The sequence below is a fragment of the Sciurus carolinensis genome, chromosome 13 (genome assembly GCF_902686445.1).
Source record: "Sciurus carolinensis chromosome 13, mSciCar1.2, whole genome shotgun sequence".
Taxonomy (NCBI): domain Eukaryota; kingdom Metazoa; phylum Chordata; class Mammalia; order Rodentia; family Sciuridae; genus Sciurus; species Sciurus carolinensis.
The window spans coordinates 76,200,674-76,214,277 of NC_062225.1; the positions used below are offsets into that span (position 1 = coordinate 76,200,674).

General features: G+C 54.0%; 1 protein-coding gene across 3 annotated transcripts in view; it reads right to left on the reverse strand.

Moving 5' to 3' along the window:
- The window catches only part of Klhl29 (kelch like family member 29), a 285,354-nt gene that overhangs the window by 58,807 nt on the left and 212,943 nt on the right, over positions 1-13,604 (reverse strand). For all 3 annotated transcript variants that reach the window (XM_047523183.1, XM_047523185.1, XM_047523184.1), the window contains 2 exons: positions 5,284-5,425; positions 1,688-2,197 (listed from right to left, as the gene is read on the reverse strand). In XM_047523183.1, coding sequence (XP_047379139.1) covers positions 1,688-2,197; positions 5,284-5,425 — 652 coding nt within the window. The remainder of the gene's footprint in view (positions 1-1,687; positions 2,198-5,283; positions 5,426-13,604) is intronic.

Consider the following 13,604-nt stretch of genomic DNA (forward strand, 5'->3'; position numbering starts at 1 on the left):
GGGGACTGCACTGCCATCTGGGCTAGTTACCTATGACACAGAACAATTCCATTCCTAAGTGCTCGCCTGGAACATGACGAGCCAGCAAGATCCTTGACCAGCCTCAGGAGGCCTTCCATGCAACGTGGGGAGAAAGCCACCTAGGGACTTGGGCTTTAGCATAGCCTGTGGGACAGCCACGACTCCCAGGACCTAGTGTGTCAGAGTTGGTGGCTCATGAACTGAGAGTGAGGTTTTTTTTTTTTTTTTTTGGGGGGGGTGGGGTGGGGCCGGGAGTCTTTTTAAAGGAAGAGGGATTTTAACCAAAACAGTTCAAACAAAAAATTGATTTTGCGTATTTTTTTTAAAGAAAAATCTTAAAGCAAGTTTACCAGAATCTAGATGTAATTTTCCATAATTTTGTCATTTGAAACTAGTGCTGATTTCCAAAACAAAGGCAGTCAAGGTTCAATCAGCTTGCAGTGAAACCCAACAGAGATCTAGATGTGGCTTTGTTGTGGGGACGCTTGACAAGACCTGAAAACAGCTCAGAAGGATAAAGATAGAGCCTTCTCTGGGAGAGTGGGTGAAAGAGAGTGGTTAACTGGATCTGTTGCTCTGCTAAGAGGCAGGGCCCCTGAGATGCACTCTCTAGTGTGGAGGCAGAGATGCTGTGTCCAGACAGGGACAGACCATGTCTAGGACCATCAACTGGCCTTTCTGAAGGTGGCATGGTTACCCCAGTTGGGCAGGCTGCCCACTGTGGACCCTCCTGCCTCCTCCTGCCCCCAGAGCTGTGTGCACCTGGCAGAGGCCTGACAGCTTCCCCTCTGCCTGGATCAAGAGTGGGGACCTGGCCTGTCTAGGGTGCTAAGGAATATGCAAATCCGGGCCCATAACGCTGAAAGTCTTATTCTGGCTCCTGGTCCTCCTGTCCTCCCAAGCTTTTGGGTCGGACGGAACCCTCGATAGGCAGCAAGAGCAAGGCCTACTTCTGATGCCTTGTGCTCTGACCCTGAGGCTGGGGCTGCACTGAGAACCGTGATGTCGGTTCGCTCCCCGCTGAGGCTCCGTTCCCAAGGATCTAGCTCCAAGCTCTCTAGGTGGAAACTCCCCTGGGCTTGTGGGAAGGGGGTTTACTGAAGGCTGACTGGAGCTGCTCTTTCCCAGGGTCTTACAGAACCACCCACAGGTCCTTGAAACAAAAACTTCAAGTGGCTTCGGGTGGTCTGGGATGGCTCTTGGCCTATGGAAATGTCTTGAGTGCTGCTCTCATCCAAGGACTGGGTGGAGGGACGAGGCCCTGGAGGGTCACAGAGGGTTTGTGTTCTAAATGTCTGTTCTATGGCGCCCCAAGAGAAGTAGTGATTCCTGCTCAGTCTGCACCTTGGCCTGACCCTGGGGTCAGAGGTGAGAATGGCCCAGGGCTCTGGACTCTGCGGGCTCTCCCTTCCTTCCTCCTCCTGTTTTCCTCACCTTGCCCATGCATCCCATTTCCTTTCCCACCCTCCACGCTTGCCCTTCGCCTGGCCTCCTCTGTCTGAGGCCAGGGCCTCCTGGGCAGGGGGAGTCCCCACTGCAGCCTCCAGCTTGGGAGAGGCCAGTGAAGGAGCTGCCACAAACACTCCTGTCCTGGCTACGCTGGGGTGACCAGGCAGGGCGCTACAGACACAGGCACACAGGGAGGAGTGTGGGCAGCAGGACTTACCTTTGGGGTGCCCCGGGTCGGTGAACTCATATTTCCCCACGCCAATGGTCCGCAGCATCTGCAGCCCGTGGGCCGAGTCGGTTGTGGGGGGCCCATTGGTGGCAGGGGCACTGTTGGGGAGAGTGGTGGACGGCTGGGCCGGCGGCGGAGGCAGCAGGGGCCCTGCCATGTGGCCGTTGCCCACAGCAGAGGGTCCTGGGCGGGCCACCTGCCCCACACCAGGCAGCGTGGGCACTGCCAAGGGCTGAGGGCTGGCATAGAGGGCCTGGGCCGGCATGTTCACCACCACACTGCTCAGCGGCTGGGAGGGTGGCTGTGGGAGCGAGTAGTGGCCCGCCATCAGCGGGAGCTGGGGCCCCACGTGGGGAGGCAGTGAAGGGGTCACCCCGATGACGGGGGCCTGGACGTTCACAGCTGGGCTGAAGGTGGGAGGCTGGGCCACTCCATAGGAGTGTGCGATCAGGGCAGGCTGGCTCCCGGCGGCCACCGTGGTCACCCATGGCCCTGTGCCTGCAAGGGAGATAAGAGAGACGTTATCTGCTGGTTACACATTCGCCCAATGAATACCGACTGCCACAGGTCCAGAACTGGGTGCTGGGGTCACAGCAGTGGATGAGAGACCTGCGTCCCGGAACTCACAATCAAAGAATCTGTGATCACAGACCCCTGGCCAAGTGCTTTCAGGGGTGTTATGGTTTCCATATGAGATGTTCCCCAAAAGCTCATGTGTGAGATGATGCAAGAAGGTTCAGAGGTGAAATGATTAGAAAGCTTTAACATAATCGGTAGATTAATCCACTGATATGGATTCACTGGGTGGTAGCTGTAGGCAGGTAGAGTGTAGCTGGATGGGGGGCGGTCACTGGGGCTGTGCCTTTGGGGTATATATTTTGTCTTTGTTGAGCAGAGGTTGCTCTCTGCTTCTTGGTGCCATGACCTGAGCCACTTTTCTCTGCTGCACTCTTCTACCATGATGTTCTCTCTCGCCTGGGGCCCAGAGATATGGAGTCAAGTGACCATGGACTGAACCTTTGAAACTGTGAGTGAAAGTAAATTTTTCTTCCTCTATGTCGTTCTGGTCAGGTCCTTTGGTCACAGCAACAAAAGCGCTAACTAAAACAGGGGGATAGGAACTAATGGCTGTGGGGCTCAGAGAAGGAAGCAAGATCTGCTTGGGAGAGGCGAGAGGCAAGCAATGAAGCAGAGAGGACAGCAGAGGCCTTCAAAAAGACCTGAGTTCCAATCTCAGATCTACCATTTACCAGCGAATGCCCCAGCAGGTTGCTTTTATTCTCTGAGCCTGGTCTTTCTCTGTCAAATCAAAGTGGCATTACCTACCTTCTAGGGTTACTGGGAAGGACTCTTAAAACAATAAAACTAGCTGAGTGTCTGATATGTGGTAAATGTTCTATAAATATTGGTGTTTCTCCTCCCTTTCTGGAGAATCCCTGTGGGAGGCAGGTAGGGAGAAAGTGCCATGGTGTGGCAGTGTTTGCTGGGCCTTCAGGGGAGGACACCAGAACCTGGAGCAGGGCAAATTGCTCCCAGGAAGGAGAGCCTGGGTGCGGCATGTCAGAAGGCTGCGAGGCCCTTTCCAGACTTGTCCTAAGCAACCTCGGCACAGCCAGCCCCTGGGGAAACAATTCTCTGGGGAAGAAAATTTCTTTTCAGAAAATTTTGACTGAATAAAGGGGTCCAGACACACCTTTTGAGATGTGATGCAAAAGCAAGGCCAGCTGTGCCCAGCTCTGGCAGAACAGGGCTGGCAGGAGGTGACCCTGGGGGCTTGCGAGTGAAGCTGGAAGACACAATGACAAGGAAGGCCGGTCTGGGTTGCCTCTGACTGAACGAGTCCAGGTCTGGGTCTCTGTCTCCCAAGCACTGCTTTGGTTTTCATGATTCCTCTAGTATGGCAGTGTAGACTGAGGATGGAGAGACTGAGGCTGGAGAGTAGGGGTCCTGGAGGGTGGAAAGCTGGACTGGGAGCTCCATCCCAGAAACAAGATGGCGAGGCCGGGCAGGAGCCCAGGTGGTGGGGTGACTCTCAAACACCAGAGGGCGCTGTCAGTGCGATAGTGCACAGTGAGGCTGGGAAGTCAGCAGGGCCTAGCCCTGGCTCTGCCTTTCCTAGCTAGGTGACCTGGGGACAAGCCTTTCCTGAGTCACTTTGCTCATCTGCGGCAGGCAGGATAACATCAACATCCTAGGAGTGCGGCAAGCATGAGATGGCACACAGAGCCAGGCACGTCATAAATATGCAAGAAATATTTATGATTTTGATAATGAGAGAGGTTGGGGAAAACTGGAAGCCAAAAAACATTGGCGAAGTCATGCTGGCAAGATTCTAGAATGGATTGCTAAGGGGGACTGTCCCCAAGCTGAAGCAGAGGAGGTGGCATCACTATGAGTCAGCCTGGGTGTCTCAAGGCCCAGGCATGTCAGCTGAAGCTCGCTTCTGCTCAGGACCAGCCAGGGAGCCTGGAACAGCGCCTTTAGAACTTCAGAGCCCAGCTGGTGAGGCCCAGACAGCTCCGGAGTGAAGACAGAGGCCGTGCCTGGAGGGATTCATTGATGAAGGGTGAATACTCCTCCCTTGAGGTCTCTAGACCCATGCAGCAAGTCCTGATCACCATTTTTATAACTTAAATGATGGCTTGGAAGCCACCATGGCTGGGTCTGCAGAGGACATAATACCGTGAGGGCCAGGAACAGGGCAGCAGTGAAAGCGGGAGTCCTGTATGTCCAAGGAGCCGCATGGGGAGAGATCGACAAAGCCTGCCCTTGGGTCCCCAGACCCAGCTGCCTATGCTGACTGTGAGGAGCAGACAGGAGTAGCCTCCAGGACAGTCTTGGGTTTTGCTGCTGAGGCAGCATGTGATGTGGCTGTGCCCTGCGCAGGTGCAAACCCAGGCTGCGATGACTGGAGTAGAGTAGAAAAGAGGTGTCCGTGTGGCTCTTCTCATTGTGTTCTGGCTTTGCACCCAAGAGGGACGCAGAGCAGAGCAATTTCCCAGAAGGTAAAGGGATCGGAACCCAGGGGCTCTGGGGCACAGCTGGAGGGTTTGGTGTGTTTACCCTGCAGAAGACTTGGAAGGCGATGAAAAAGGTCTCCGGCAGGGATGAAGGGTCTCCCTTGCATAGAGGCATTTCTGTGAATCCTGACAGGGAGCTCTGGGGCCAGTGGGAGGTGAAATGGAGGGCATTTGCTCTGGTCAGAGCTGTCCAAAGGAGGACTGGGATGCAGCAGGAGGTGGGGAGCTCCCGGTCCCTGGGGGTGGAACCTCCTGGCTCTTACCATGGACACACCAAGACCTCCCTGGAAGGTGCCCATGAGGAATCAGAGTACTAAGGTTTGGGAATGACTATTCAAAATCAGCTGGAGCTGATCAAAGTCACCTCTGTTGTGTTTCTCTCACACCCTTGCTCTCCAGAAATACTTCCTTGAGCAGGAGAGAAGGGAGCAGAGGCACAGCAGGGCACAGGGAATGACACCAGGGCCCCACCCCTGAGCTCGCAGTGTGGACTTCTGCAGGACCCACTGGGGAGAGGCGGGCATCCAGCAGGCAGATATCTGTGCTTGCTGGCAAAGTACACACCTGGATTGTCGCTCTCCCTCATCTGTTTGGAAGGTGGCTCATCAGTGTCCCAGGGTGTGGACTGATTGATGGGTGTCTGCCCCCACCGGATGCTGGTCGCGAGTCCCTGGGACTGATTGTCCGCTTTGGAGATGCCAGGAGCCTGCAGAAAACAGATTAGGCGGGTGAGCACGGTCTGGCTGGGGCTGCTGGCCTGGGACCTGTCCTCCCAAACAGTCCCCCACAGTCCACTGAACTTGGGGCCAGAGGCAGAGACCTGGTCCAGCTTTCCAGCCCCACAAAGAATTGCAGGTTATCTTGGCAGAAGAGCAGCAGCCAAGGCGACTGCTCCAGAAGTCCCACGCCAGGGCCTCCCAGCCTCCACCTGTGCTACCACAGCGAGGGGGTCCTGGGCTCTGGCACGTGAACCCCAAGCCTCCATCATCAGGAAACCACCACAACACAAATGCTATCAACTTACCCAGGGCATGTACTGAGCACCCACTCTGTACCCAGCCCAGCCCCAGAGCCACCAAGTGCCGTCCCTTTGACACGTGTCTACTTAGAATTCACGATGAGATGGCGAACTGCTTGCTCTGCAAAGTGCCACCTGATGGCAAGTGAGGGTCACTGCACAGTCCCCTCCTGCCCTGACACCAGCCACGGAGGTGCAAATCCCACCTAGGAGGGCAGGAGCTAAGGCCCGTTGGGGGACAACTCAGATCCTCCCCAGGTGGTGGGACCCCTGGCTTCTCTGTGATGGAAAGCCATGGTTTAAAGAGAAAACCAGCCTTGGGAGGGATGTCAAAATCAGGGTAGCACTGGCCCCCCAGTTAGAGCCTCTCACTAAGAATCATTCTTAATGAGGTGACAAAACGTTCATAGTGCAATGTTTAATGAGAAAAGGAGGCCACTAAATGACACACACGTGACCTCCCTGTGCAAACGTCTCAGTGTCAAACAACATGTGTAGGAGGGGAATGACCAAAATGTCACAGTGCTGTTGTCCTTGGGTGAGGGCTAATGGGTGACTTCTGTTCTCTAGTCTGGACTTCTCTGCATTTACCAAGTTTTCTACTACGAACATTATTTATTGGCTAAAAAAACAAAACAAAAAAAAAAAAACTGCTATAAACATGCTGGAAGGGCCAGGGTGGCATACCTGGGTGTGAGGGGCTGGGGTCTCAGTGGAGGTGGCTTTGGGAAGAGTGACTGTGTCCCAGGAGGGCGAATGGAGCCCACCCAGGTGTGGGTAGAGCATGAGGTGGGATGATGGCAGAAACGACTGCCAACCAGAGATAGTCCCAGACGGCAGAGGAGCTTCACGGGACATCTTTAGGTGAGGGCTACAGTTCTTGTGGTGGCTTCTGAGGGCACCAGGCCCAGTAATGCAGTTGGTAGGAGGTACAGCTCCCTGCTGGGCCCCTGACCGAGTGACCCTCCTGTGTTCCAGGCCAGGGGCTGTGAGTCGGGAGGCCCGCCATACCTCTTGGTGCTTTGCTGAATAATGCAGGTGGCACGCAGCGCCTGCATTAGGGCCTGCTGGGAGGCACAGAAGCCACATCCCAGTAGGACCTGAGGCTGCGCTGAGCTGATTGCATTAAGCTGCACTTTATCTCTGGCCTGCATTTCAGATTCTCCGCTTCTGTGAACAGAGCATGAAACAAAGGGGAAGAGAGATTCTCCCGAGGAAAGAACAATTCCTTGGACTAGCATCTTCACCAGGGGCCCCTGCCTCATTTCTGTCCGTGGGAGCCAGGGGCAGGGGTGTGAGATGGGACTGGGGATTTAGCCAGGCTCACCAGCAGTCTTGGGGAACAAAAGTGTGGCTTTCCCGGCATTCTCCAGCTAGCTGTCGATGTATTCCCTGACAAGGGAGACGCCAGCTTCTCCTGCAGCCTGTATTTCCAGGCTCCGGGGGCCTGGGAGTTCAGAAGCACAGAGATTGCTTCCCCTGGATCCAGAGGCAGGGGAGGGGGAAGAAGCCTACTATGTCTCTCCACTTCCACCCCTGAGGGTGTGTTTTGGGTCCAGTTTGAATGCACAGACCCCAGCCTCCCCTTCAACTGGCAATACTGGCCTACCAGGAGGGGGCGCTGCAGCCTGTCTCTGCTGTTGGGATCCCGTAGGCCTCCCAGGCAAGAGGCAGCTCAGGTTTTCAGAATCCACCATTTCTGCCCTGCCTGGTTAGTATGGCAACTTGACAGGGGAGGGAGGGAAACGGCTCTTGCTACCAGGAGAGGCGGTTGGGGTCTTCTCGAGTTTGGGTCACCAGGTTTTGCCCTCCTAAAGTTCAGGATCCCTTGTTTGCCTTAAAATCAGGGGAGTTTCTGAACTGGAAAAATTGAACACTTTTCCACACACATCGTTCAAGTCCTTGGTTCCAAAACACTCCTGCCGGTTTCCTCACTTGGCTCATTTTGTGCCTTGGTCTGTTCCTTTGCAAATAAATACTGGACTCTGGTTCTGTGTCATGTACTGGCCAGGACAGTGGGGACCTAGATGACTAAGGCTCAGCTCTACCCTTAAGCGACTGTTCCAGTGGAGCAGAGAGCTCTGGTGCACAAATGGTATGACCATGTGACACCCAGGACAGAAGCCAGGAGCCCTCAGGGGCAGAGGTGGGCCTAGATCACAGGGACTTGAGGGGCCTGCATGGCTGTGTCTTTCATGAATACTATAAGGGGTTTCTTAAGTACAAGAAAGCAGTTCTGCTGTGAGAGGAAAAACAGTCTTTTTTCTTTCAGGAAAGATAAATAAGACTACTCACATTCCGCCCTGCACTAGCAACATCTGAAACTGCTATGAGTAGTTCAGGAATTTTATTTTATTAAAATAATCAAATGAAAATTCCTTCCTCCGCTCTCCAGAAAAGACCTGGACCAGGGGTGTGTCCTATGAGAAGCCCGTCTTCCAGATGGGCAGGACATGGACTGGCCCATGATGTCCAAGGCAGGGCCCCTCCTCCTGCCCAGGGCTCCAGGGCCAAAAGTAAACCCAGCCAGACCTCAGATTCTGGAGGTTCTGGGATGGAGGATGGGTCCATGGCTCCAGCTCTGAACTCAGGTCCTGCTACCCATCCTCTCCTGGGGTCCAGAATCCCCACGAGTAATCCAGGTTCCACCCCAGCCCCAGTGCCAGGCCTCCTCAGGGGTAGGGTGCCAACACAAGAAAGCCACAATACCCAACCAGGAGATAACCCTGGCCAGGGCGAGAGTAGGGCTGAGCAGGCCTCACCCCACTTGCTGGGAAGCCACTCAGACCTTCTATCTTTCCCTAGCATTCCTGGCTATGGCTCCTGCGTCCGTGACTTGGTGGTGCTTGGTAGAGAGAGGCAGACCCTCCCCTGCCCAGTCCCACAGAGTGGCCCTCTCTGCCATCATCAGGCCCTAGCGGTTCTCTCGACTTCTCTTTAATGAGATGCTAATGGGATGCATCATTAACGCAGCAGCTTTTTAAACCCAAGCTCTTGTAAATTTTCAAAGGTCACATTTTTACGGTGGCTGACAGCATCCTGCTTCTTTCAGCGACTGATGAACACTAAAGACCCAGGTCCTTTATGGCTGAAGCTCTCTGTGAAGCAGCGGCATAGGCTGGAGGTGTCTGCTGGTCATGGGGGCTGGGGACCACCCCTGCAGCAGTCTCACAGGACAGGGCCGAGGGGGGCGTGGGGGCTGGCCCTGGCTGGGGAGGCGCAGACTCCCACCCTGCACCCTCGAGTGTGGAGCAGCCCACAGAGGCTGGTTCACACCAATCTGTCTACCCAGAGGGAGCACTTTCCTCTAGTTGCACACGGGTGCCACATAGGTGGCAGCGTGGAGGTGATCAGGGAAGTTGGAAAGGTGGCAGGGATGTAGACTCCTGGGACCCCTAACTGGCTCTTCCCTCTGCTCCACGTGCCCATGATCATCCCTGTGCTCAGCACGGTCTGAGGGCCTTATTCCCGACCCTGTCCTGCAAGGCAAGCTCCGCGGGGCAGGGAGCCAGCCCTCGGCCTGGTGCTCAGGGCACGAATGTGGGGTCTCCGGGCTGGCCTGTGGGAGCAGTGCTCTTTGCCGCTGGCTTGGCAAGTGTTCCTTACTTTGGGAGCAGGGAAGTGCGCAGGCCACGGAGCAGAACCATAAAATAGTGCGATTTCCTTTCTCAGGGACCTGAGGTTTCCAGACTGTGGGGTTTCATCTGCTGGGACCCCCCAACACTACTGCCCTGCATGTTGCTGGAAGCTGCTTGGAGACCTAGCTGGCCCAATCCACGAACCTGGGGCCACCTCTGTGTGCCTAGGGGTGGTAAAGGTGCGAGATGCTGAAGGAGTGGGGACCAAACACAGCATCGTCCACTGTTTTCCCAAGGAGGTCAGAAGAGGGTGCCCTAATGGAGCCTGGAGGGCAGAGAAAAGCCTCCAGAAGAGACGGGCTGGTGTGGGGCCATGAAAGCTAAGAAGATTCAGAAAGGCAGACAGACTGGGGCTGAGATCAGCACCACGGGTCCTGCAGCACCCTGGACATGTTCAGCCTATGCACATCCGACAGAGTCCGGCCCCAGCCTCCACTCCTGGGGTCACATGGGAGGACAATGGTGCTTATGCTCATGAGCCTCTGCCGCCCATCAACCTGCCTTCTAGACTGGGACCTGCAGGCCTCGAGGCCCTGACGCCGTGTGAGCAGTCAGAGCAGGCAGAGGCTGCCCCTGCTGATGTCCCTGAGCATGACGCCCCCTGCTAGCTTCATCCCTCACAGCCGTGAGCCCCCGGCCCCACCAGGGCTCCCAGAGTACTCCCTGCCCTGGCCTCAGTTTATTTCCATTCTTATTCTGGGCCAGCAGCACTGTAGGGCACTTGGGATTAGTGACAGTCAAAGTCCTGCCCTGGAGGGATTTACAACAAGCAGGATCAGACTCCCACACCCGGGACTCATGAGGACCACACTGAAAGGGGCGGCAGGGAACAGAACTGCAGTATTGTCTCACTCCTACCTGGTTAATAGAGCGACTGGGGCCACAGACAAGAACAGGTACAATAAAATCACAATGAAATACAAAGGAAGACCAGACCAGGGAAAATGGAGAGTCAAAGCTACACAGAAGAAAATTGCAGCCATGCAGGCCCGGGGGCTCTTAGCCATCAGCATAGTACTGAGCTTCCGAGCAATCAAATAAAAAAGTGGGTACACAGGCCTGTGACTTCCTTGAGGCATATGTGTCTCCATGTCTTTTTTATTTATTTACTTTTTTTTTTTGGTGGGGTGCTGGGGATTAGAACCTGGGTCTTTGCACACGCTAGGCAAGTGCTCTACCACTGAGCCACATCCCCAGCCCTCTGGCCTACCCTTTTAAGAGCTTCTGCATTGGTCTCTTTGACCCTGAAGACCAGACTCTTAGTGATCACCACCAAGTGACTGTAGTCAACATCGCCAGCACCCCAAGTTCTCTCTAAGTTTCCATGCACAAATTTATGAGACATTAAAAAATGTTGTTGTTTAAAATCACTAGAGTAGGAAAAAAAGAAAAAAGAAAACAAAAAGTGGGGGGGAATATACAGTCTACTGTGTATGTTGTAAAATAGCAAAAGATCAAGAAGCCATTTGTGTGTGGCTCTTGGCAGACACAGTGCGGTTCTATCTGCATCCCTCTGTTCCGCAGAGGGCGGGCGTAGCATAAATACAGGAGGGACTGTAATTGCGTAAATGCTAAAATGAGCGTAAGTGCAGCCTCCAGATGGGTGGTGGGCGTGAAGTGGCCTTGGAGGAAAAGCTGCGAAGCTGAAGCCACAGCAGACAGCGCCAGGGGGGAGCCGGAGCTCTCTGCACTCTGGCCTCGCTCAGCAGCCTCATTTTAGTCTCAAGACTCCCTGCAATATCCACTCAATGTGGGCAATACCAGCTTGGGCAGGCTCACCCCAACAGCCCCTGCTCTGGATTCAGCAGGCTCCAGGGAGGAGGGATGCTGATCTGGCCTAGGCCCTGCTGTGGATCTTTGCCTCGTTTTCTGATTGCCCTGCACATTTTGAACACCTCCATCAGAAAACTTGCTCTGCAGCTTTCCTTGCTGCTGGGGCGTAGGCACGTGACCTGCCACTCAAACACACTTGGGTGAGAGAGCAGTCTGGAAGTCAAGCAATCTCTGAATCCATGCCCTGCAGAGGTTGGCGGCAGAGGCCCGCAGAATCAGGAGCACGTGGATGGGGGAGGCTCTGCTGTCCTCAGCCCAGCATGAATGGTGAATGCTGTCATTTACTTTCTCTTCTTACTCTGGAGGGTTATCATTCCCACAGCTCTTCCGAGAACAGCAAGAACAGGTGCCTGTACCTGGCGGAAGTGAGTGGGACTCAGGCCCCTCTCCACACCAGGCCTTGGGCTGCCCTGGGGAATCACATCACGGCAGTTGCCAGTGTCAGGACTGAGCATGGTGGGCAGGCCTTCCCTGGCAAAGGGTGGACATTTCCCTTCCTTTTAGCGTCTCTCCTGCTGCAAGGAACTTAGGGTCTTCCTGGCACCCAGGTCCACCTGTGGGGAATGTGGAGGCCAGATGTTGGTAAATACAATCACACTTGGGGGATTGTGGGGACCTCCCTGGGGAGATCGTCTGGTGTCCAGGACATTTTGAGTAGGCATGGGTTTGTACCTAGACTGCTGGACTACATAGGAGGAGCATCTGGCCACACCGCTGCAGGGGTGTCCAAAGCAAGTGCACAGAAGTGCATCTGGGGAGCATCAGGCTGTAGGTATCTGGACCCTATTCCTAGAGGTTCTGATTTAGCAGGTCTGGGACAGGGGACTCCAAATGTGCTTCTTTAACAAGCCTACAGTGATGCTGATGCAGGAGTCCATGGTCTTCCTCTGGAGACCAGTCACAGTCTTGGGTCTGAGTTCCCAGGTCCAAGTTCCAGTCTGGGGTCCCTAGAGATTGTAGCTGCTCATCAGGTCAAAATCAGGGACAGATTTTGGAGTCTTGCTTATGTCACTCATGGGAGCCAGTTCCCTGGAGAGAAAAGAACTCTTGTTCTGACCTCGAGGGGTCAGAAGGATGTGCTGACAGACAACAATGTTCCAAATCTATGGTCCCTGGAAGAACAAATGACATTTTAGGGTCTCTCTGTTCCCATTTCATGATGGCTACGAACTGCAAACAAGAGAATTGCAGTTAAATGCCCCCTAGGGGCTGGGGGAGAGTCTCTGGAGCCCCTCCTGTCCTCATTAACCAGGCTGTCCTCCCTGGGCCTTCGGCCCTGGGCTGGCACCCTCGGCCTCCCCTCTGGAGCCCCTCCATAATGTGCTCCGGAGCCTGGTGAAATTTCTAATAATACTGACCAATGATGTGTTAAATTGAGACACTTCTGGCTCGCACGCCGGAAACTGCATGATGGTTTAAAGGACCAGTGCTTACCTTTCTCTATCAATTTGCTGCTAAATTACTGCTTTCGGAGCAACTTATAGAAAAGTAATTCTTTATTTAAATTTTAATTTCAATCTTGTCATTTTAAATATATATTCAGATTCCAATCATATTAGGGAATATGATGATGTCTCTGGAGGGTAAATGATCCTGCTGGGAGCCTGGGTGGAGGTAAAGGATATGATGGGGCTGGGGGAGGGGCTGGGTAAGGAGGGAGAGACCCCCGGGACAGGCTTGGCTGGGTGGGAGATAGAACCCCGGTCTAACTCTACCCTGGGAATTTAGGCTTTGTGTACAGCCCTCAGGGAATCTGTAAATACTTTAAGATGAAACTACCAGCCATTTTCTGTGCCTAGATCACCATGAGGACCCCGGCTGTAAGTGGATGTCAGGACAGAAGTAATGGGACTGCCTAGATGGCCATGATCCTAAAGCTAAATTTATTGACTACCTTCCTCATGTCAGGCATGGCCATGAACTGATTTCCTTCCACAAGGAATTCTGTGTTCTTCCTTCATTTTACAGATGAGAGTAAAAGGTCCAGGTAAGTTCAGTAATACTTAGGGTGTGCCAAACTGGGGATTCTAACCCATGTCTATTCTGTTTTAGTTCTCTTTGGTGTTGCTATAACACAATATCTGGGGCTGGATACATTAAAGAAAAAAGAGGTTGATTTCGTTCATAGTTCTGTAGTTTTGGAGCATGGTGCCTGCAATCTGCTCAGCTCTCATGAAGGCCTCATGGTGATGGCCTCCTGATGGAAGACATCACATGGAAGACAGGAGGTCAGGGACTGGGAGGGGTCAGCTTACTCTTTATGGCACCCTGCTCTCAAGGGGACTAATCCACTCCTTCCTGATCTACTCCCTTGAGATAGCATTACTCGACTCAAGAAGTAGAGTCCCACGACTTAATAGCCTTCCACTAGGGCCCCTCTTCAGAGTTCCCAGACC